At 41.2% G+C, this 23,374-nt stretch overlaps 2 protein-coding genes across 6 annotated transcripts in view; one reads left to right on the forward strand and one right to left on the reverse strand.

Moving 5' to 3' along the window:
• Positions 1-1,305: 1,305 nt before the first annotated feature.
• LOC102230074 (hemoglobin subunit alpha-D-like) lies at positions 1,306-4,067 on the reverse strand. The gene is made up of 3 exons (XM_005815125.3): positions 3,330-4,067; positions 2,306-2,510; positions 1,306-1,523 (listed from the first exon to the last, which is right to left on the reverse strand). Exons 1-3 carry the CDS (start codon positions 3,419-3,421, stop codon positions 1,395-1,397), a joined length of 426 nt encoding a protein of 141 aa, XP_005815182.1. The 5' UTR covers positions 3,422-4,067; the 3' UTR covers positions 1,306-1,394.
• Positions 2,487-23,374, forward strand: part of LOC102231127 (inactive rhomboid protein 1-like) — a 38,595-nt gene continuing 17,707 nt past the window's right edge. Inside the window, exons 1-7 of one of the 5 annotated variants that reach the window (XM_023340465.1) lie at positions 2,487-2,553; positions 8,496-8,810; positions 17,309-17,519; positions 17,636-17,766; positions 19,445-19,591; positions 21,486-21,705; positions 22,523-22,729. In XM_023340465.1, coding sequence (XP_023196233.1) covers positions 2,534-2,553; positions 8,496-8,810; positions 17,309-17,519; positions 17,636-17,766; positions 19,445-19,591; positions 21,486-21,705; positions 22,523-22,729 — 1,251 coding nt within the window. In that variant the 5' untranslated portion in view covers positions 2,487-2,533. Of the gene's footprint in view, positions 2,554-6,242; positions 6,280-8,495; positions 8,811-16,091; positions 16,330-17,308; positions 17,520-17,635; positions 17,767-19,444; positions 19,592-21,485; positions 21,706-22,522; positions 22,730-23,374 lie in introns of those variants that run through there. The other 4 variants (XM_023340466.1, XM_023340469.1, XM_023340468.1 and 1 more) reach the window with 4 other exon arrangements.

Consider the following 23,374-nt stretch of genomic DNA (forward strand, 5'->3'; position numbering starts at 1 on the left):
ACTGTTTTTATGAAACATAAATTCTCCTTTTAGCTCCAGAGACAGTCAAGGACAGCGCCGCCTGATTTCATATAATAATGACAATATCATAAATAATATAATCAATAACATTATAAATAATATCGTAAATAATATAATCAATAATTTGAGGAATAGCGCTTCTTTCTTTTTCTCTTTCTTCTTAAAAACATTCATAATTTATTGAAGCTCTAATAAATTTCAGTTTTCTATGATGTTCAGATGAATGATTATTATTTAGTTATTTCATACTTTGCTGTAGATTTATTACAGATCCCAGAAACTAGTGATCTTCATTTTTAACACATTAACGTGTTGATTTATTGACTGTAAGGTGACGTCACCAGCGAGCCGCTGGCCAATCAGCTCCGCTCTTTAAACGCTGCTGCTGTTTTCTTCCTTCTCTGTCTGGTTTTATTCAGATTTCTTCTTCTGCTCTGCTGCGTTTGGTTCTTCAACCACAACCTGCAACACGACAAAAGAAAGTTTTAAGGTCTGGAAACAGATTCTCAATTGGATTTAACGCTAAACTTTGACTAGGCCACAAAAGCCAACCTTTTCACGTTAGCTCAGACTGGAGGTTTTTCTGCAGGAAGCGTTCTGCTGATTGGCCACATGGTGGTGCTGTTGCTTAATTTACTATTTTTTCTGGTTCTTCAAACTTGGCAAAGATTTGTTGGTTTTTAAAATCTTCAGTATGATCAAAAGTTATGATTGTCTGAATTTCTCATCCTGGTTCTTCTGCTGGTTTTCTTTCATAACAGATATAAATGTTTTTATATCTTTTGGCCTTTACATTAGTTCACATTTTGGTTATTTAATTTCCAACATGTGAATAAAGTTTGGATGGAAATAATTTATGTTTTCAGTGGATTAATGAAGTTTGATAAATTAGTCCGTTTTAATGCATTCAGTTTCACTAATAGTTCTTTAATCTGAAATGTTTAAGTTTCTGCGTAATCCGTAACAATAAAGGTTTGGGAGCGAGCACACAGCCCTGTGGTCCATCACAAACAAGCTCCAGGAAATTAGAATAAAATATTGAAATCTGAATATTTTAATACTTGTGCTTGAGGTTTGATTTGTTGTAAAATCAACATGAAAACAATTTTCATAAAATGTAATTTTAAAAATCTTTTTATCATCTCCAGTTTATGTTCATTAAACTGTAATTAAATGTGTCAACATAAAATTTAATAAACATAATCAGCATTTCACCAGGAGACACAAAGAAAGACAAACAACGTGTTTAATAAATGTTTGTACAATAAAACCAAAAATGACTCATTTATGCTGCAGTTGTTTATTATAACAAAACCCATAAAACAATAACACATCATTTACATGTACATATGATCTGGAACGGTGGCTGAGTCTCATCTGTATTTCTCTGAGAGAACGGCAGCGAAGGCTGACAGGAACTTGTCCATGGCAGCGTGAGCGACCGGCGTGAACTCTGACCCCAGGTAGCAGGCCAGCGTGACCAGCATACAGTGAGAGAGCAGCTGCAGGAGGGAGAGAGAGAGAGGAGCAACGAATGAAACCTGGAGCAGAACCTGGACAGCACAGCAGCGGCAGGAGAAACATTAACTCACATTTCAGAAAAGAAACAGGCATGAAAAGGTTTTGATTTATTTATATTGTTTATAAAAACTGGCTTGAGGTCTGAAAGTACAGAAGGTAGAATAATAACAACGATCCACTCCGGTCTATTATTTTATTTATTACCAAATAAATATAAAAGATTTTTAAACATAATATTTCTACAAACCTCGAAATTCAAAACAGAAATTTGTCTATAAAAACATTTTCTGGATGTTTTGCTCCATTTGGCCACAAGGTGGAGCCAAGCCAACCTCCGTGTGTGGAGCCCACAGTGGGTCCTGGAGGCCCGGCACCCTGCATGTTCCACTTCCTCCCTGCTGGTGGCAGTAACTTCCTCCTCAGCAGGTCAAAGTTCATCTAATGAGTCGTTATTGGATCCAGGTGACTTAAACCAGAAAGGGAACCGACACATGCAGGATGCCGGGCCTCCAGGACCCACTGTGGGCTCCACTGAGCCCGGGAACCACGGTTTGAACCGCCGCAGAGACGAGTATTTTCTGACATTTTAAAGAAACGACTTTCAGATTAAAGTTTAAAACGCCGTCAGCCTGGAGGTGAAACTGTGAGAAAGTCTCAGGTGTGTTCCAGGAATGTGTCTGTCTGGAGAGGATAAAGTTTGTTATAATTACTGACCTCTGACCTCTGACCCTGACCACAGACCCCAGCCTGACCCCAGCCTGACCTTGAAGTTGGTGGGATCTATCCGCAACTGGTAGGCGTGCAGCGTCTGCAGCGGCGCCAGCGTGACGGTCAGCTGGCTGATGTCCTTGGCACCCTCGGCGATGGCGAGGACGATCTTCTTCCCGTGGGAGGAGAGGTGGGCGGAGCCAGGGCTGATGTCCAGGTGGGAGAAATACGTCTTGGTTCCCGGATACGAAGCAAACATCCTGCAGGACAGAAGAACAGGTTCATGTCCAGGTCCAGACTTTGGTGAGACAAAGATGAACAGAAATAATTGAGTTTAGTTGGAATCTAAATATAATGTTCATTTTTCAGTCATGTTTTCATTTTTTGTGGACATTCATTATCCACAACTTAATGAATGTAACAGTTCTAAACTAAATATTTCTATCACAAACTCATCATTTAATTTGATCGTAAACTAAGGATTTACTTTGAAAGTAAATCATTTGAAAATTAAATATTTAACTCACAAACTGTTATCGTTCATATTATATATTTACGTAGCTATTTAGCTTGCAAACTAAATATGTAGATTACAAACTACATGCTTAGTTTCTAAACTAAATACAAATAGTTTGTAATCTACTTATTTTGTTTACAAACTAAATATTTAACTGGTGCTACATATTTAGCTAAGAGGCTAAACAATTAGCTTCGATCCATATGGAGCAGATGGATACAAGCTGCATAGCTTGCAACCTGTTAGCTAATCATTAATTACATGTTTAGTTTACAAACTAAATATTTATCTTGTAAACTAATTTGCTAACTAAATATTTAGTTTGTGAATTAAAGGTTTTGTTCTGAATTGTGACATTTATGAATTGTTGAATAACTTGGTGAATATGATTTCACCATGTTCTATTTGGGTTCTAAATAACCCAAATTATTACTGTTCATTTTTGCAGTGTAACAGAAACTATCCCAGACTTGAACTATTCCCTCCACAGTCATAAAGACAGAAGCTTAATGCTTCTGTAACGTCACTTCATCACACATGAGTGGGTAATATTTCTCCGTACCTGAGCAGAGCTTCAGAGCCGATGTCTTCGGCCACCGGAGTCAGACGCTCCCACATCTCCTTAATCAGCTTCTTCTCCTTCTTGGACAGCATCCTGCCCCAAGTCCCCGAGGTACAGACTCTTCCCTGCGGTCAGTTCGGCCTCAATCAACCATTTTATCACTGCGTTAGCTAAACTGACCCTGGAACTAACTTGAACTAACTTTAACTCAGTCAAACGGCTGAAAGGAGCCAGGAAAACCAGAAGAAGGTCAATAATTCCTGTTGGAGGGAAAACGAGGCGTGAAGCTTCAGCCTTGTTGTTCCTCTGTTATCAGACGGCGCCGGGCAGGGCGGGGGCCGGGCAGGGCGGGGGCCGCAGCCCCTGCTATCAGAACCTTCTGTGCGTCATGCTGCTCCAGTAGCTAACTGTGTCGCGTCTCCTGGGAATTGCCTCTAACCGAACTGAAGCCTCATCCAGGTTATTAATTATTGGTATTAAATATGATTCAACTTTAGTTAAAATATCTCACCTGAAGAAGCTCCTGGCTGGAATAAAATACCAGAAAGCATAACAACATTGTTCTAATTACTTTCCAATTTAAAATTATGGGGAAAGTATATTTTTATGTGGTGAACTGCTGGGGCTTATGGCTTTTTATTCTTTTCAAATATGTAACCAAATATGTTTTCAAGGGTTTCTTAGATAAATTCCATTTATGATTATTTTCTTTTCTGCTTGTTAGCTTGCCTGCACACTAACATATTGTTTTTATATTGATAATAACCTAAGAGACTGCAGATGAAAACTAGCATTGATGGCTAACTGGCATATTTTGTAATGAGCATTTTGCTTTTGAAATAAATTAACAACATTCATCTTGTCAAGACTTGACAACAACAAAAGACACTAAGACGTCAACATATTTATCTTTAAAATAAAACATAAGCATGTTTTATTTTAAAGATGTTATTAAATCATCTTTTAATAACTTTAAATGTCAAAGTAAGGAAATTTTAACTCCATTGAGAGAAACAAACATAAACACTGTTGAGCAGATAAAGTCGTCCATCTGCAGGGTGGAGAGTGTGAAGCATCTGATAACACTGAGGATCTTCGCTCTGTCCGACCAGCTGACCCCATGCTCGGTTCAAACTCCTGCAACTTTCAGACTTTGGATTAAACATAACCCAGCAGGTTTTACAGTGTAGACTGGTGCCCCAAAATGAGCAGAACATCAGCAACTTTTCAGGAAATGCATCAAAGTAGAAAAATATATTTTATTTTTCTTGTTTTCTGCTGTTCTCTAATAATAAATTTGCTGTACTAACGTTGAGTTCATCAGTTTCCCTGTTTTCTGACTTGAAAACCAGTTTTTAGTGAAAAGTGTTTGAGTTTTTCCCAGGAGAAGCTGCGGGTGGGAGAGAGAGATCACTCCGCAGCAGATATGAAAGAATAAAAACATTTTTCTGTTCACTTGTTAAATAAAGTCTGAGTTCATCGCCTGAACTCAGAATCCCAGCTGTGAACTGGAGAGATTGTAACTTTAGCCAGTTTAATAATAATTCAGGTCAAATGAAAAAAAATAAAAATAATTTTAAAAAAGGAATTCATTTTTCAAAGTCATGTTTCACCATCTTATTCATTCATCTATAAATGTCACAGTTTCAGACTAAAGCTAAGCATTTAGCTTTGAGCTAACCAAAAATCCAAATTCACGTGCCATTAGCCGGAAGTGGACTGCCAAAATAAAAGACGAGTCTACCGAATCGCTTCGTGTCTCCTCTTTATCATCGTTTTGTCCTCTTTACTTGTTTCTTGAACAACATTTGATCTTTAAACCGGATGACAGTTTTAAAGACAGTGCAGATGTTTACCAGCAGCAGAGATATACGCTCTCGATACAGCTTTTATTTTGATAGTCCACTTCCGTTTGAATTCCGAATGAATAACATGTTGAAACTAGAAAATTCCTGAAGAAATTTAACCGGGGCCTGCCAAAGTGTGCCCGTCGGTTTGGACCCAGCGTTCTGATGCTACAAATTAGCATCAATGCTAAAGAAAGCTGCAATCATATGAATACAATGACAAGAATGTTTACTAACATTGACTTGCACCATTCAGTATGATAAAGTAAGTGTATCAGCTAAAATTAGCAAAAATGCTAATGTTAGCGTGATTGCTGTCAGTAGCATGTGGGACATCACTGGGATGTTTTCTATAATGGTATTACTCCATTCAGTAGACTAAACATGGCTAATAAGTCAAATAAATAGCTAATAGCTTATTGTTAAAGAAAAATAATTATTGTTTGGTGCTTAATACAGCTAATCCACGACATGTGTAAAGGTATAGCCAACACTTTAATTTGGAATAGTTTCTGTTGAGCAGTTGGGAATGCAGCAGACAAGGCAGGGCCTTTTTTCCTCCCCCGCTGACAGACACAAAGCTATAAAATTTACACTCTGATAGGAGTTACAGACTCTTTGGCGCCTCTCCCTCGTACCTGGCGCGGCCCAAGACGAAGTCGTCCGCCCTTTGACTTAGACAAAAACCAGACATCGGGGCTGTGATGAGGGGAGTTTCTAAGTTTCTAATTGGTCAAAGAACGGAACGCCTTGACTGCATATATTAAATAGGGAAACACCTTTTTACTTTAAGATTCCGTGTTAAGAAAAAACGAGAGAGAGTTTTTTTCCATCTTTTTACTCCACGTTGGGCGCCTTTGTCTGTCTTATGTGTTTTGTGTTTGTCTGTCTTCCCCTTGTGTGTTTTTATTTTTATGAGAAAATGCATATCTCTGTTCCTCTGCAGCTTTGTTGTCGATTGCTTTGTATGAGATTAAACTCTGTGATCTGTGACGTCAACATGTTTTGTTGTTGTTTCGTTTTACCAGCACGCGGTTGCGGGTCGCTCATGGAGAACGCCGCTTGATCCCGGGCTAAATTAAAAGAGGAGGAAGGACCCAAAGGTTTTGTCCAAAGCTAGCATTAAATGATCCTCTTTTTTAATATTATATAAGCTAAAATGCTAATGCTGATGAACTGCCTTGCTGCGCAAGGCAGTTCCCTGACCTGAGAGAAAAAGATAATGCAGAATAATATTATTGCACCGCCACAGGCGGTGCACTAACCTCAGGGGCATGTTGAGGCTTTTATTTTGAAATTTTTGTTAAGCTTAATTTCAAAGGTCCAAACTAATCCCATGTCTAATAGTCATTGGGTTAAATCAGTTATTTATTGCTCAAAAGAGCAATTACCTAATGTAAGATTTCTCAAGGCTTTTATTTTGAAATTTTCAGTATGCTTCATTTCAAAGAGCTAAACTAATCCCATGTGTAACAATGGTTGGGTAAAATCAGTTATAAAAAGCCCAAAACACAAGTAGTTCTAAAGGCCAGCTCAGTCCTCCTCTGTAGTAACTGACAGTTCCACCATGTTGTAGTTCTGACATTCAGCTCAGACCTCTTTTGTAGGCACTGAGTGTCCGCCATGTTGTAGTTCTAACCTTCAGTCATTGTAGTTCTAAAGAGCAGTTCAGAGAGGCAGACTAAATTCTATGTCTATTTTGAGTCTAACTGACACTGTTTTGTGTCAGTTAGACTTTTGTTTTGAGTTAAATTTGGCTCGTTTTTTGTTAATTATGTCGCCACAGTTACTCGAAATGCCAACAAAAGTAATAGCTCCCCTCACGGGATTGAGCCGCACGTTTTGATATATATATTGTGAGGGGGCATGCAGCGGTACGAGCCGCATTAACGGTAGTAGGAAGCGGCAGTTATTTTGAGGTGTAGAACAATAGGTGCCTGCCATGCAATGCATAGGGATGTAATCCCTATGCATTGCATGGCAGGCACCTATTATGTCTTTGAAAAATTAACCCCATTTTTCTCTCATAAGAGGCTAAATAAGCCAAACTGTTGCCGTTCGTTCTTGACAGTTAGCTAACAGTTAGCTAGCAGCAGCTAGCAGCAGCTAGCAGCAGCTAGCCTGGCTTTACAACTAGAGTTTGGTGCTTCATAAAAATAGACACAGGACACTGCAAACTGATAATTGTGGGATATTATGTGCCATAAATAGGGAGAATTTTCTTCTATGGCATCAAATTCCATATAAAATGTATTTATTACTGTAAAAGTTTGAAAAAAAAAGTTCTTTCTCATCCTTCCAGGGACCCAGATGGATAATATTTGCCATTTAAAGTTCAAAGGTCAAACACACAAGCCTCAACCCAAACTGTTCCCACCGTTATACTTTAATTGAACCATTTCACTTTAGCAGAGCAGTGGGCAGTCCTGGTCCTGGAGGGCCGCTGTCCTGCAACTCTTACACGTCTCCCTGGTCCAACAGCTGAATCTCCTCCTAGTGCAGCCAGGTTCTGCTAACGGCGCCATTATTTGACTCAGGTGTGTTGAAGTAGAAATACATCTAAAAGTTGCAGGAGATCGGCCCTCCAGGCCTGCGTTAATCTGAACCTCTATGACGGATTAAATTAGATTATTTTTCAAAAGATGCTATATTCCGCCACTAGAGGGCAGCAGAGCTAACATAAGGGACTTTCTCGCATTGTTGCATAGAAACACTTTTACAACTAAATGGTCAGCATAAGCGTACAACAGCTGGTTATTGTTGTAGATTTTAAAAAGGGAGCTCGGGAAAAAACGGGGACATTTCTGAGCTCGAGAAGGCAAAAACTTTCAACTTTTGTAAGTCAGAAAATTTCAAAATTTTGATTTTTCGTAAAGTCAAAAAATCTTTGACTTTTTGACTTTACGAACTCCGAAAAATTTCCAAGTTATTTCTAGGAAATTTATGAGATTAATTTCAAAATGTACTGCAATCTACAATGGCCTTAATAAACACCACTCATATTACAAACAAGAATTTCTCTATCCACTTCATAAATCATATTTTATGTTTTCCACACTAAAACAAATCGTCTGCCTCCGGTTAACGCTGTGAATTTTGATTTCTTTTTACATATTTGCAGAAATATCAACATTTTCTCACTTTGTTTATTGTATTAATAATGTTGCAACAAACAATGAACTGAGTCTGTATGGGGGAATTTTTCTTGAATCTCACTTTCAGACTGAAAATGTGTAGATTATGGCAGAAAAATTCCCCCTTAAGTCTATTTTTAATAACGTTCTGCATTCATTCTGGATCGCCTCCATTTTGCCTGCAGCTTCCTTGTTTGGCCGCTAGGTGCCGCTGGAGGAGCGGCGGCCAGCTGTGCAGCTCCAGCGGGGGGAGGACCGCAGTTAGACCGAAACTCCGAGGCACCAGAGAGCCGAGCAGCTCCGAGGAGTCCAGACGTTTCTGCCCGCTTCTTCGTTGGTTTTATTTCCAGCTTTCAGCGCGCGCTTGAAAGCAGCAGCCGTCCTCGCGCTCCTCGTGATGAGGCCGGAGGAGCGTCTGAAGTGACCGCCAGGTGTTCGCGCCTCACCGGTGGAGGACTTCCGGCCCGGACCGGTGGACCAGAACCGGACTTAGCACGAAGGTGAGCGGGGAGAGTCGCTCCTCACCTCCTGGGTGGGGCTGGGCCCGCGCTGGGTGGGGGCTTTTCCACAGCTGGAGGCGCTGTAAGAGATCTGATAGGGACAGGTGTGTGTGTGTGTGTGTGTGTGTGGGGGGGTGTCTGACTCTCCATCCCGGGTTTTTGGATGATATGGATCTGTAAAGGCTGCCCTGCCCCTCTGAGGCCATTTGACCTCTGACCTTTTTACTCAAGGATTTGTATGTAACTTCCTGTTTGGGAAGATGAGAGGAAGCGGAGACATCTGGCCGACACACAAACACCTGGACCAGTAACTGTACATTCACATAGAAAGTGATTTAAACCTGGAAGTTGAATTCTGGACTTCCTGTCATGCAGGATCCCGGCTGGTTTTGGGTTTTTCACTTTTTTGTGTTTCTTAGTATTTAGTTGTTCATGAGTTTAGGGACTATGTCTCTCGGCTGGCCTGGGAACGCCTCGGGATTCCCCCGGAAGAGCTAGAAGAAGTGGCCGGGGAGAGGGAAGTCTGGGCCTCCCTTCTGAAGCTGCTACCACGGCAACCCGACCCCAGATAAGCGGAAGATGGATGGATGGATGGATGGAGGGAGGGAGGGAGGGAGGGAGGGAGGGAGGGATGGATGGAGTTTAGGTTGTTCTGTCCTCTGTTAGAGCCCCGGCTGCTTCCTGTTGCTAATCGGCCAGATGGAGCTGAAGCAGCTTCGGGTGAAACTGTTTAGTAGAACTGGGTCTGGTGTGACACTGAGCATCTCCTGGCTGCTATGGAGATGAGATTAATTTCAAATCTCATCTCGGTGGGGGACTGGTGATGCTGTGGGCCTGTTTCTCCGCTCAGGGAACTTTATTCAGGTCTTCTAAAAACACAATCATTAAATAAGAGCACACAACTATCTGAGTCGATCCAAAACAGACAGGAAACGGACCTCAGATCCGAACCACACAGAAACTGTTTTTACTCTACTTATTATTAAAGGTTGGATTTTCATAGACAGAAGATGTTTCTGTATTTAAGGGGCAGTTTGATATCAAATCAACATTTTTATATTTTTCCCTCATCAGAATCAAACCTGCAGTGTTGCTTCAATTCTTTATTGTTTGAGAAATCCTTTAGTCTCCATGGCAACCATTCAGTTGTTAAAACGCCTGGGTGGACCTAGCCCCACCTTCGAGGCGCAGCTCCTCCCCCTCTCAGCTCCTCCAGACTAGCCAGCAGCAATTAGCAACCAGCTCATTATAGGAGCTGCTGTTAGGAGCAACGCTGGTAAAACCTTAAAGGGTTAATAGAGGAGCCATGTTGGGACGACTTCCTGGAGGCGGAGCTTCAGAAACAGCAGGAGTTCTTAAAGAGACAGAGGCCCAATTTGAAGGAGTTAAATCAGAAAGTAAAATTAATTTTAAGTCATATATATATGTTTATATACATATAAAGATATATATATATATATATATATATATATATATATATATATATATATATATATATATATATATATATATATGTATATAAACATATATATATATATATATGAATTAATTATGCTACAAAATGACACTTTGTGCCTGGAAAACATAAAATTCTGCCCCTTTAAGATAAACGATGACTTCATCTGACTGAACCTGATGCAGTTTTTTCTAATGAAAGTTTCTCCTTGAAACGTTAAAATCTGAAGCCGATTTATTTAATCTCACAATCAGATAACATTCTCAGGTTTACATGAGTTAATTATTCAGGAAGTAAAAGCATTAGATAAACTTTGAGAAATAATAAATAAACAACACTCACATTACAAACAACTCAAGTATAATCCATAATCCATAGTAATCCCATTATAATCCCATAATAATCCCAGGGAAGATTGAGACAGATTTACAGTTCTGATTTATGTCAAAAACAGAAGCTGAACTGCAGCAGGAAGCTGATTGAATCCAAAACCACGGTGTGAAAAGGTTGCAGCGTTTTGTTGCTGCGTTCTGTTGCAGCGTTTTGTTGCTGCGTTCTGTTGCAAAGTTTTGTTGCTGCGTTCTGTTGCAGCGTTTTGTTGCTGCTTTCTGTTGCAGCGTTTTGTTGCTGCTTTCTGTTGCAGCGTTTTGTTGCTGCGTTCTGTTGCAGCGTTTTGTTGCTGCTTTCTGTTGCAGCGTTTTGTTGCTGCGTTCTGTTGCAGCGTTTTGTTGCTGCGTTCTGTTGCAGCGTTTTGTTGCTGCGTTCCGTTGCAGCATTTTGTTGCAGCATTTTGTTGCAGCGTTCTGTTGCAGCATCTTGTTGCAGCGTTCTGTTGCAGCATTTTGTTGCAGCGTTCTGTTGCAGCATTTTGTTGCAGCGTTCTGTTGCAGCGTTTTGTTGCTGCGTTCTGTTGCAGCATTTTGTTGCAGCGTTCTGTTGCAGCGTTTTGTTGCAGCGTTCTGTTGCAGCATTTTGTTGCAGCGTTCTGTTGCTGCGTTCTGTTGCAGCGTTCTGTTGCTGCTTTCCGTTGCAGCGTTCTGTTGCAGCGTTCCGTTGCAGCGTTCCGTTGCAGCATTTTGTTGCAGCTTTCCATTGCAGCGTTCTGTTGCAGCATTTTGTTGCAGCGTTCTGTTGCAGCATTTTATTGCAGCGTTCCGTTGCAGCATTTTATTGCAGCGTTCCGTTGCAGCATTTTGTTGCAGCGTTCCGTTGCAGCATTTTATTGCAGCGTTCTGTTGCAGCGTTCTGTTGCAGCATTTTATTGCAGCATTTTGTTGCAGCGTTCTGTTGCAGCGTTCCGTTGCAGCATTTTATTGCAGCGTTCCGTTGCAGCATTTTATTGCAGCGTTCTGTTGCAGCGTTCCGTTGCAGCATTTTGTTGCAGCGTTCTGTTGCAGCATTTTGTTGCAGCGTTCTGTTGCAGCATTTTATTGCAGCGTTCTGTTGCAGCGTTCTGTTGCAGCATTTTTATTGCAGCGTTCCGTTGCAGCGTTCTGTTGCAGCATTTTGTTGCAGCGTTCTGTTGCAGCATTTTATTGCAGCGTTCCGTTGCAGCATTTTATTGCAGCGTTCTGTTGCAGCATTTTGTTGCAGCGTTCCTTTGCAGCATTTTGTTGCAGCGTTCTGTTGCAGCATTTTGTTGCAGCATTTTGTTGCAGCGTTCTGTTGCAGCATTTTTATTGCAGCGTTCCGTTGCAGCGTTCTGTTGCAGCGTTCTGTTGCAGCATTTTGTTGCAGCGTTCTGTTGCAGCATTTTGTTGCAGCGTTCCGTTGCAGCATTTTATTGCAGCGTTCTGTTGCAGCATTTTGTTGCAGCGTTCCGTTGCAGCATTTTGTTGCAGCGTTCTGTTGCAGCATTTTGTTGCAGCATTTTGTTGCATGTTCTCCCCTTCGCTTGGTCTGGCGCGTTCTGCGAGTTCCAACAGGCTGTGGGAGGAAGTGCCGCGCTGCGGCGTGGAGAACCGGTTTGGGTCGGCAGCAGGTTTCTGATGAGTCGGTCTGCCAGCGGCTCGGTTTCTCTCAGCGCCGCTTTTTTCTGGTTTCTGAATCAGCGAAGGTTTTGATCTGACTGCAGCTCATCATGTTGTGGCAGTAAAACCTTTAATGATGGTGATTATTTCCCAACTTCTCCCACTTTTATTGCAGCGTTTTGTTGTTAAATTATGTAATATTTGGTGTTGCTAATGTTACCAAACCCGAGGCGCCGGGCTGCCAGAGAACCACAACAAGAACAAACAAAGTCCTTAAAATACAGAGTCCCAGGTTTTTACTATGAAAGACACAAACATATTTGTCTTTCCTTTTAAGTTTTTTTATTGTCTTTCTGATAAACTAAACATGTAAAATTGTATTTTAGTTTACTGCATTATTATAGAACAAGAAGTTTTGGTGTATTAATGAAAACGGATTCCAACTCTGATAAACTTTCTAAATTAAAGTATAAAATATATAAAAATGCTTTGTTTACATTTGTAACTGTTGGCAGTGATGCTGCAGAATCTGATGCTGCAGAAACTGGTGCTGCAGAAACTGATGCTGCAGAAACTGCAGCTTGTCATCCACTCAGAGAGCAAATGATCGAGATTTGATCTGATCCCCAGAGATCTACATGAGGATTTCTTTAATCCGTCTCTCGTCTCTTTCATTTTTTACTCTTATTTTCTGTTGTCGTCAAATCCTAAATTAAATTTCTTCAGACTTAAATAAAAAACACATAAAAAGGAAATATATGCAAGTTGTGAAAGAACAAAACTGGATACATGAAGCAAGATTACACATATTTTATTTTATAGGTGTGATTAATGAAAAACCAGCAGGTATTTTCCATCCTGCTGATATCTGGAGCTGAACGTCTCTCTGATTGTCTCAGCTCAGCGGTTTCCTCTGAGCAGCAGAAGATCTTTGTAAAGATCGTCAGTAATAAAATTGCGCTGCATAAGTCATAAGAAATCCGATGCGACAGCTAGTCCAGCAGCGCTTCGCTTTCAGACGGTGGGAACTACGTCTAACTTTTTTCGTCACTTAGAAAAGAAGCTCAAAGAAAGTTAAGCTCCGTTGACGTGATGTTAGCAAAGTTAGCTATAAGAGACACATTAGCATTTATGATGAAAAAAATGTCACTCACTGCCTGAATTATTGTGTGGAGGTTTTGACTATAGTGATGAGAGATTCACGACCGATCCGAGTCTTCTGAACTGCTCTTTACTAAGAAGATAGGACTGGAGCAGGGCCGGCCTAAGGCATAAGCAAACTAAGCAGCCGCTTAGGGCCACCAAGGGGCCCCTCAGTAGAGCTGATTTTTCTTTTTTTTTTTGTAATAATTTCTGTCATTATAATAACAAAAACACACAATTTCATTACGAAGTGATTTGTTTTTACAATAACATATATGGTAATGTATGTAGAAATTATTATTTTATGGATAAAATGAAAAATAAATTGCTCTCCGGGCCTCCTGGAGGCCGCGGTAGGTACCGCACGCTTCCTCGGTACCGAGCTGCCGAGCAGAACATCCAAAGGTCCAAAGGTCAGAAGTTAAGTTAGCAAAATAATGTCTCAGAAAAGGAGAAAAGAAAGAGAAAGAATAGAAAAGGCCAAGATAAAGGTTTTAATGAGCCTTGCTAATGTAATGTAAAAGATTAGTAAAGCTGCTAACAGAACATTAGCTTGATAGCGACCTGGACCGGTCCAGTTCAGCAGTAAACATTTATGCTAGAGTTTAAACTTTAAATGAGTTGATTCTCATGGTGGCTCTGGATATTTCTGAGCTATTTTGGCTTCAAACCGTCTTTAATAAGAATAATTAAAACTTGTCAATGTTTGACATTGTTAGCTAAATGTTTGTCCTTCAGGCTACAAGCTGCTACATGATGAGCTGCTCTATGTTGTTTGCTGCTGAGCAAAATCATTTAGTGGCTAAAACATTATTTTTACATCAACTTCTAAGTTATGAGAAACTTCTGTTAAAATCATTTGAAGGCTCAGAATCAGCCCGGTACCGGTACCGGTCCACTTTCTCAGGGGAGAAAGACTCACCTGGTGTAAATTACATTTTTAGCTATTGGAGTAACGCTTAATAGAAATTAATTTCGTATGCGTGTAGAGCTGCAGCTGAGGGGCTGGGCGTGTGTGTGTGTGCGTGTGTGTGTGTGTGTGTGTGTGTGCGTGTGTGTGTGTGAGACGTCCACGTAAACATGCAACCCAACAGCGGCAACATGTTGCTGGATCAACAGATGCGTTCTGTTTCCGTCTCTCAGTGGTTCCGTTTGTTTCCATGATCTCATTGAAGGTTTTCCTGTTTTCTTCTTCTGCTGATTTTCTGTTGCATCGTTTTCAGTTTTGTCTTCTTCTCTGTCCTCCTTCCTGCAGACATCTTTGACAGAGTTCAGCTGTTTGTCTATGTTGAGGTTTGCAGCAGGAAGTGACACGTCTCTGTGTCACTTCCTGTTCAGACCAGCTGTGTGTATCTGGGTCAGGTTTCCATACATGCATCACTCTGACTGTGGAAACTCAAACTTTGCTTTACGTCACGCTGCAGCCCAGCCCTCTGCTTATAACTCCTCTTATTATTATTATTATTATTATTATTATTATTATTATTATTATTATTTTATGACAGTGGCAGAGATCTAGGCGCTCTGGATTACTTTATCTGCTGTTCTGTTGAGTTCATCCTCAGCTGATTGGTTCAGAGGAAGCAGAAGATTCGGTCCTGCGCTCTGATTGGTTCCCACGGCTAAGCTGCTTTTTCATCCACGTCTCCGAGTTATGAACAACAAATCATCTTTAAGCTCCTGAATTTATTCTCATGCATTTGAAACAGATTCTCAGAGTTTCAGCCGACAAGTTTTTAAATCTGATTTACTGCCAACATGTTTGATAAAGACGGTCAGTTTTGTCTGACTGGGCAACTAAACCAAACCAAACTAAACCAAACCAAACTAAACCAAACCAAACTAAACCAAACCAAACTAAACCAAACTAAACTAAACTAAACTAAACTAAACTAAACATCAGGTCTGATTATTTTATCTTCCAGATGTTTCTGTAATGTGGATGAACAATGATCAGGATGAAAAGTTAAAATCTGTTTTACACACTGAAGTGTGTAAAGTTTTCAGTCAGTGCGTTAAGCAGCAGCATGGCAGGTCAGAGGTCAGAGGTCAGCTTCAGCCTTTCTTTGTTTTTCTCTGTTTCAGTTTCTCTGATCAGACGAAGCGTCAGGCTACAGATTTATTTGTGTTTGTTAGCATAAAGCAGCTGAAACATGGAGGAAACACGCTGTGTGTGTGTGTGTCTCTCTGTGTGTGTGTGTGTGTGTGTGTCTCTCTCTCTCTCTGTGTGTGTGTGTGTCTCTGTGTGTGTGTGTCTGTGTGTGTGTGTGTGTCTCTGTGTGTGTGTGTGTGTGTCTCTGTGTGTGTGTGTGTGTGTCTCTCTGTGTGTGTCTGTGTGTGTGTGTGTGTGTGTCGGCTCTAACATCTGGCAGGCAGGTGGGGGCGGGGGGCCTCGGCAGCAATAGTATAATTCATTTTAATCTGCTCCAGTCCTTCTGGTTACATAACGGTTGGATGAACTTTGCTCTGATTGGACGGTTTTATGTATTTAATAAAAAGACATTTAAAGTGTAAAAGCGAAATAAAGAGTCTTTCTTGTAAATATTTCTGTGCTGTTCATAAAGAGGCAGAATTAGTTCAGATGAATGTTTGGATCTGGACGCTTTGACTGCTGAATATTTTTGATTTGCAGATAAATTAATTGTTCAGGTTTGTATTTTCATCATTTGAAACCTTGAACCTCATCATATCTGTAAATGTTTTCTGGTTTAGCCTCGTCTCTTCCTCTGGGCTCTGATGAGCGGACGGCGGTTCTGGTCCGGTCCGGGCTTGGTCTGAGCCAGCGGGCCGGGTCATGTGACGCTCAGGGATTACAGATTATAATCTGACTGTCATGAAGCCCAGAGAGGAAGAACTGAGCTGGACAGAGGAGGAAGGACTGGCGGCGGCGAAGGATTTCTGAGTCCATTTTGGTTCTGATGGAGAATCAGAAAGGCTGAAGCTGCAGCTGGTGAGAGTGTGTGTGTGAGAGTGTGAGGGTGTGTGTGAGAGAGAGTGTGGTGTGTGTGTGTGTGTGAGAGAGAGTGAGTGTGTGTGAGAGAGTGTGTGTGTGTGAGAGAGAGTGTGTGTGTGAGAGAGAGTGTGGTGTGTGTGTGTGTGTGAGAGAGAGTGTGTGTGAGAGAGAGTGTGTGTGTGAGAGAGAGTGTGGTGTGTGTGTGTGTGAGAGAGAGTGTGTGTGTGTGTGTGTGTGTGTGTGTGAGAGAGAGTGTGTGTGTGAGAGAGAGTGTGTGTGTGAGAGAGAGTGTGTGTGTGTGTGTGTGTGAGAGAGAGTGTGTGTGTGTGTGTGAGAGAGAGAGTGTGTGTGTGTGTGTGTGAGAGAGAGTGTGTGTGTGTGTGTGTGTGAGAGAGAGTGTGTGTGTGAGAGAGTGTGTGTGTGTGTGTGTGTGTGAGAGAGAGTGTGTGTGTGTTCATGCTTTAGTTCCTACTTCCTGTTTCAGCAAATCGATTCAGTGTCAGTTTTTTCTCTTTATGCATCAAAACAAGTCAAATTTCTGCAGATATTTTTTCTTTTGCTTCTTTTTAACATCTAATTTTCATTCCTGATCATTTCCAGTCGTTACAGTTTTAATCATGGCAGCAAACATGAACATGCATAATATCTGTCATGATGTCATCACGGGGTTCTGGTGCTGCAGGACCGACCGACCAATCAGACTCTGACTCAAAATCACCTTCACTAGGAATAAAATTGAGCTGCATTTTAGTTTTATTTTGACCTTTATGTCTGTTTTCTATTTGTTTCCTTTTATGATCCATATTGTGTTTTAATTATGGTTTTATATCTGTGGTTGTGATTTGCAGTGCCGCTGCCAGTCTCTCTGGAAATATTTATTAAAATCCTTGAAGCAACAGCGGCACAAACTAACATTTTTGCTATAAAACATTTAAACTGAAATTGTTAAATTTTCTATTTTCTGCTGGTTTTCCAGCTGGCCGTCCAAAATGGAGGCGGAAAACCCGGATGGGGCGGGAAGCAGAACCAACAGCTTCCAGAGGAAGAAACCGCCGTGGCTGAAGCTGGACATCCCGACCATCCAGCTGACGCCGGACGAGCCGCCGCAGGCCGCCGCGCCGCATGTTGGGCCACATGTTGCTGCAGTCAGACGCAGCAACGAGGCGCAAGACAAAACTGAATTCCAGGTAGAGAAACAGGGAACTTTACCTGGGATCCAGCTGATCCAGCCTCTTATGCTGTGTGTGTATGTGTGTGTGTGTGTGTGGGTGTGTGTGTGCGTGTGTGTGTGTGTGTGTTGCAGCCAGTGAAGCGAGTGCGGAGTGTGAGCATGCCCGGGGAAAATCCACACACACACTCTGCTGCCATGGAAACGTCCAACGTCTACCTCAAACCTCCAGTGGAGAAAATGGCCGTCATGCAGTCCATCAAGAGGTCAGATACACACACACGCACACACACACACACCTTCATCTCAGATCACCTGCTTGCTGCTCCTCTTCCTCTTGCTTCTTCAGGGCTAAACTGATTATTATTTAGTCATTAATTATTTTAGTGATTATTTTCTGATGATTAATCAGTAAAAATATCACATTCTGCAGATTTGTCATTTTTATCAGTATAATAATAATAATTATTATTATTTCATTTTCCTGGCACCAAGGTGGGAGAAAAATAAAATGTAAACAGAATCAACAGAATGAAGGATAAAGTAAAACCTGATTATATTTAAATTTTATCTGAATAATAAAATTCTGGATGATATCAAAGTTTTCCATCTGTTGGTTCTTTAGCCACTGCAGATGTTTTATACCTTAGAAATACAATAAAAATGCAAATAAAAAATGTGATTCATTTTTTAAATAATGTTTTTTTATTGCCTAAAAGTGAGTAACATGGCTTCCTTAGTGAAAGTTTGATCTTCTGTGACAAACGATGAATCTGCAGATTAAAATCCTTCTAACATCAACATGAGAATTAATAGTGGAGCTGATCTGGTGATTATTGTTTATAGATTAATAATTGATAGGAAAAGGTGATGAATAGAGATTTTTTCAGGTGACGCTAATAGAGCAGACTCTATTTTTTAAGGAAGCTGAGATCCTTCAATGTGTGCAGCAAGATGTTGGAGACCTTTTATCACAGTGTTGTTGCCGGCGCCATCTTCTTTGCTGCTGTGTGTTGGGGAAGCAGCATCAGAGCCAGCGACTCTAATAGACTGGACAAAATCATCAGGAAGGCTGGCTCTGTACTGGGACTAAGGCTGGAGTCCCTGGAAACTGTGGTGGAGAGGAGGACACTGAAGAAGGTTCTGTCTATGATGGACAATAAACAGCACCCTCTCCACCACATAGTGGACAGACAGCGGAGCTCCTTCTCACATAGGCTGCTCCAGCTCCGCTGTCGTAGGGACAGATACAGGAAATCCTTCCTGCCACATGCCATCTCACTGTACAATAAAAGATAAATCATTGTTCTGCACTAATCAGTACAATTTGCACAACTGTACTGTGGCACACTTGCTGTACATATATTTACATATACATATCTGCATTTTTTGAATCTTTGTAAGGACTGCTCTAAGCTGCTTTTATATTGACAGCATTTCATATTTTACTTTATTTTGTCTACAATTGCTACTCAGTGGTGGTTGTTGTGTGTCTTGTCTCTATGCTGCTGTAACTGCGGAATAATTTCCCTGCTGGGATGAACAAAGTAATTCTATTCTATTCTATTCTATTCTATTCTATTCTATTCTATTCTATTCTATTCTATTCTAAAACTGAACTAGAGGAGTTCTGGTACATTTATGTTTTTAATTTTATCTTACATGCAAAATGTTTTTGTTCAATTCTGGTTTCATTTTTGCTCCAATTAAAAATTAATAAATCCCTAAATTATTAGAGTATTATTTAAATAATCAATTCAGTCCCTTTCCTGTCTGTTGAATCTCAGTAATCAGTTTTTTCTCTCTTCCTGCTTCTGATTGCCTGATTTAACACTTCCTCTTCCTGTCTGCTGTCCTTCCTCTTCCTGTCTGCTGTCCTTCCTCTTCCTGTCTGCTGTCCTTCCTCTTCCTGTCTGCTGTCCTTCCTCTTCCTGCTGAGTGAAGTGAGAAGCGGGTTCACTTCGACCGCCTGAACACCGTCCCTCCAAAGGGCCAGCGCCGCGCCAGGACGGCGTCGACCGGCCGCCGGCGCTCCTGCGTTCCTAAAATTCTGGCCCGGCGCCGCTCGTCTATCCCCAAACAGATCATCAGGTACCGGTGGGAACCGGTTTGGGTCGGTCTGAGGCTGACATGGAGGGGGTGCGCTGCTCAGGTGGAGAAAACAGGAAGCCATGCGTTGCCATAGCGATATGACCATTCTTCTTTCTGCTGTGTTTATTTAAATTCTGAGTTTGGATGATTTTATTTCCATCACTGTGAAACTTTAAGACCAGAATATTTGATTTTACTTTTAGGATTTTTCCTGACTCGGTTCCAACTGAGCGTCAAATCAAACTGAGCTTCGTCTCCATCTGGAATAAAGGAGCAAACGTTCCCTACAAACGTTCCCTACAAACGTTCCCTAAGCAGAACCCACAACTCTTCCTCGGCCGCTTCTGCTGGTTTTTCCAAAGTTGTTCCAGAAACATTCCTGTCTGCAGGAGGAGCCCGCAGCACTACTCCTCCCCGTCATGTTCAGCCTTAAAAGGTGCTGCTGCTGTCCATGATGACGGATGAGTGTTTATGTAACGTTCAGCTCTCTAAGCACTCCTCTTCCTCCTGATGAAGCACAGCCTGCCCTCGTTTTTATTTATTACTCTGATCTACAGCAGCGTTTCCAAACTTTTCCATTTCCATCTGCAAACCCACACAAGATGCAGCAAAATATGTAAGAAACTTCAGAATGTTTTTCTCCCAGTTATCAGTTTATTCTAAACACAAACATTCATTCAGAGTGAATGAATGAATGAATGAATGAATTCATACCTCCTGATTCCAGGACGCTTTTCTGCAGCTGGAATCTTCATACAGCCGCTTTCTGCTCACAAACTTTTCCATTTTCTTTCCACTAGTTGGTACGCTAGTTGCTACGCTACTTGCTATGCTAGTTGCTATGCTAGTTGGCATGCTAGCTGGAGGAGAAAAGCAGCATGGCGAGTTCGACTGGCAGCCAATCAGAAAGATGAGAAGTTTTTCTAAAAATGATGGAAAACAGATTAGATTTTATTAAGAAAAATGATCATTAAAAATTTACGATGCGTTCCATTTAAAGGGACGATAGAGAGGACCTGAGCCAGAACTGAACAGTTCCTGAACTGTTCATCTGACTCTTTACTGTCAGATCATTTGATCTTCATCAGAATTGCAGCTTTTAGTGATGAAGCTGAACGGTTCAGTTTCTCCTGCTGGTTTCTTCCTCATTCCTGACATTCAGCTCCTCTTCTTCACCTTTCTGCTTTTCTCTGTGGAAAAAGACAAAAAACATCTGATTCTGTTTAATGAAATGATCTGCAGTGATGAAATGAGGAAGTGATGAAATGAGGAAGTGATGAAATGATGAAGTGATGAAATGATGTAACTTTATAGTTTTTTATTCACATTGTTCACAAGTTTTTTCTTCATGTTAAAAACATAAAACTGAAAATATTTATTTGGATTTTATGGAATCAACCAACAGAAAGATGTGAAGGAGAACAAAAGTTTCCAGTCTGACCTCTTCTGCAGAACTGGTTTCCAGTCAGAGTAACTGGTTTCTTCCTGGATTCATCCATCTTCAGCTCTGGGTTCGGCTCAGTTCACTGGTTCTCTAAAGAACCTCTGAACCAGAACCTCTGAACCAGAACCTCTGAACCGGACTCAGACTAAATGACGTGTTTCTCTGGATTTTTTCGTACTTTCTGGTATCTAAAACGCCTGGGTGGACCTGGCCCCGCCTTCGAGCCTCAGCTCCTCCCCCCACTCAGCTCCTTCAGACTAGCCAGCAGCAGTTAGCAAACAGCTGGTTCTTTTAAATCATGTTTGACATATAAAGCATTTTTATAAGTGAAGGTAAAACAGTTCATGGATATTTTACATCTTAAAATGTAAATCTGAACTCTGACCCTGAATTCTTGTGGCGCTAACAAACATGTTTGTTTTGGTTCTGATGGCGCCTGTCCTGCTGCAGGGGGACGGCTGATTGGTTCGGCGTGAGTAAGGACGGCGACGGCGGCCAGCGCTGGAGGAGGCGGAGCCTGCAGCACTGCAGCCAGCTGTTCGGGGGCCTGAAGGCCCAGGTGACGCTGCTCAGCCTGGACAGCCTGTCCCTGTCCAGCACCGACCCCCACCCTGACCCCACCCCCAAACCCCGCCCGCCCCCACGCCGCCACCGCTACGGGATGCAGCGGGTAGGCTAGCTGCTAGCTGCTAGCTGCTCAGGACGCAGGAAAGAACCGGAGAAACATTCCCTTTTCTCTCCCTTGGTTTCTTCGTTCCTCATCACATTTTCAGTTCAAAGTTCAAATGACACGAAGCTTTCCTTTCTTTATTTTTCACTAAAGTGCAAAAAGGATTAAATTTTTTCTAGGGCTGTCAAAATGAACCTGATCATTTACGTTCTTTTAGCGACTTTAATTCTTTTAGTTTTTACTATGAACTGTAAAGTAATTAAACTATGAAATGTAATTAAAAACAAAAACATGACTGATAAAGACTTCATGTTTTCCATTTTAAGAAATTTTTAATTTGTGTTTTTTTTAAGTGTTTCATCTTTCAAACTAAATTAGTCCATTCTTAAATTATAATGGCGGGCCCTAAACGGCCCCCGCGCCGCATGTTGGACACCTGTGACCTGCAACAGGGTTCGACTGATTCAGGACTGAAGAGAAAACAGAAATAGTTTGATTTTAAAAAACAACACTGATTAGTAGAAATGTTTCCACTAATGAGCTGAGGGTTTTACAAACGTGATACTTGGACTAGACCGTACCTGATGAGCTGATGGTCTGAGTTTTATCACAATAAAGTGGAAAACATAAAAGAAAAATGACACAAAAATGAATTTCCTTTTCCATTTAAATATTCAAACCTTACAACTTTTAGATTCCCAAAATAATCCTCCGCAGCGACATTTGATGTGCGTGTTTCATGTGTGTGTGTGTGTGTGTGTCTGTGTGTGTGTGTGTGTGTGTGTGTGTGTGTGTGTGTGTGTGTGTGTGTGCGCAGGTCGTGGACCCCCTGGCTCGCGGTCGGGCCTTCCGGATGGGGGATGACCTGGACGGACCTGGCGCCCCTCAGACGCCGCTCACCCCAGGCTCCGCCTCCCTCTGCTCCTTCTCCAGCTCACGCTCCGCCCTCAACAGGTTGCCACGGCGACGCAAGCGGGAGTCCGTGGCCGTCATGAGCATCAAGGCTGCCGCGGCGCTGATGAAGGTTTGGTTTCTGTCCGTTTACATTTACAGAGTAGAAAATATTCAGTGATTTTAATGTTACTAATGAAAAACTGAGTTTAAAATTAAATTAAATCAAATCTGATGAAATGTAACTCAGGTTGATTATTTTCACCAACTAATTAATGTCTGAGGCCATTTTTTTTTTGTGGGTGTCAGAGTAAAAGGGGCCGCCTTACACAAACACACCACACTTTTCAGATTTGTGCTTGTAGGTTTTTGGTATTTTCACCGTTTGTATTATTATTATTCACAGCTTCATGTTCAGCTGGTCCAGGCAGAGAAATCATAGACTATCTGAAGGTTGTGGGTTTGACTCCTGCTGCCAATCAATAAATCAATACATCAGATATTGGTGAATGTTACAGAATATTTGAGAGTTTGATGAATTTATTCTGATTTCAGGGCCACAATTCAATTCATTCACAATTTTTAATTTAGAAATAATTGTTTTATTGAAATAGTTCAGAGATTCTGAATAAATTATGACTAATGAGAGAAAAACCTTCATAAACATTTATTTTAAACTATTTTATTAGGTTCCATAATGTACCAGTTTATTTTAAATCAGTTTACATAGAAACAAAAATAGGTTTTACATTAAACTCTGTAACTTAAATGACCAATA

Source organism: Xiphophorus maculatus, chromosome 10 (genome assembly GCF_002775205.1).
Source record: "Xiphophorus maculatus strain JP 163 A chromosome 10, X_maculatus-5.0-male, whole genome shotgun sequence".
Lineage (NCBI taxonomy): Eukaryota > Metazoa > Chordata > Actinopteri > Cyprinodontiformes > Poeciliidae > Xiphophorus > Xiphophorus maculatus.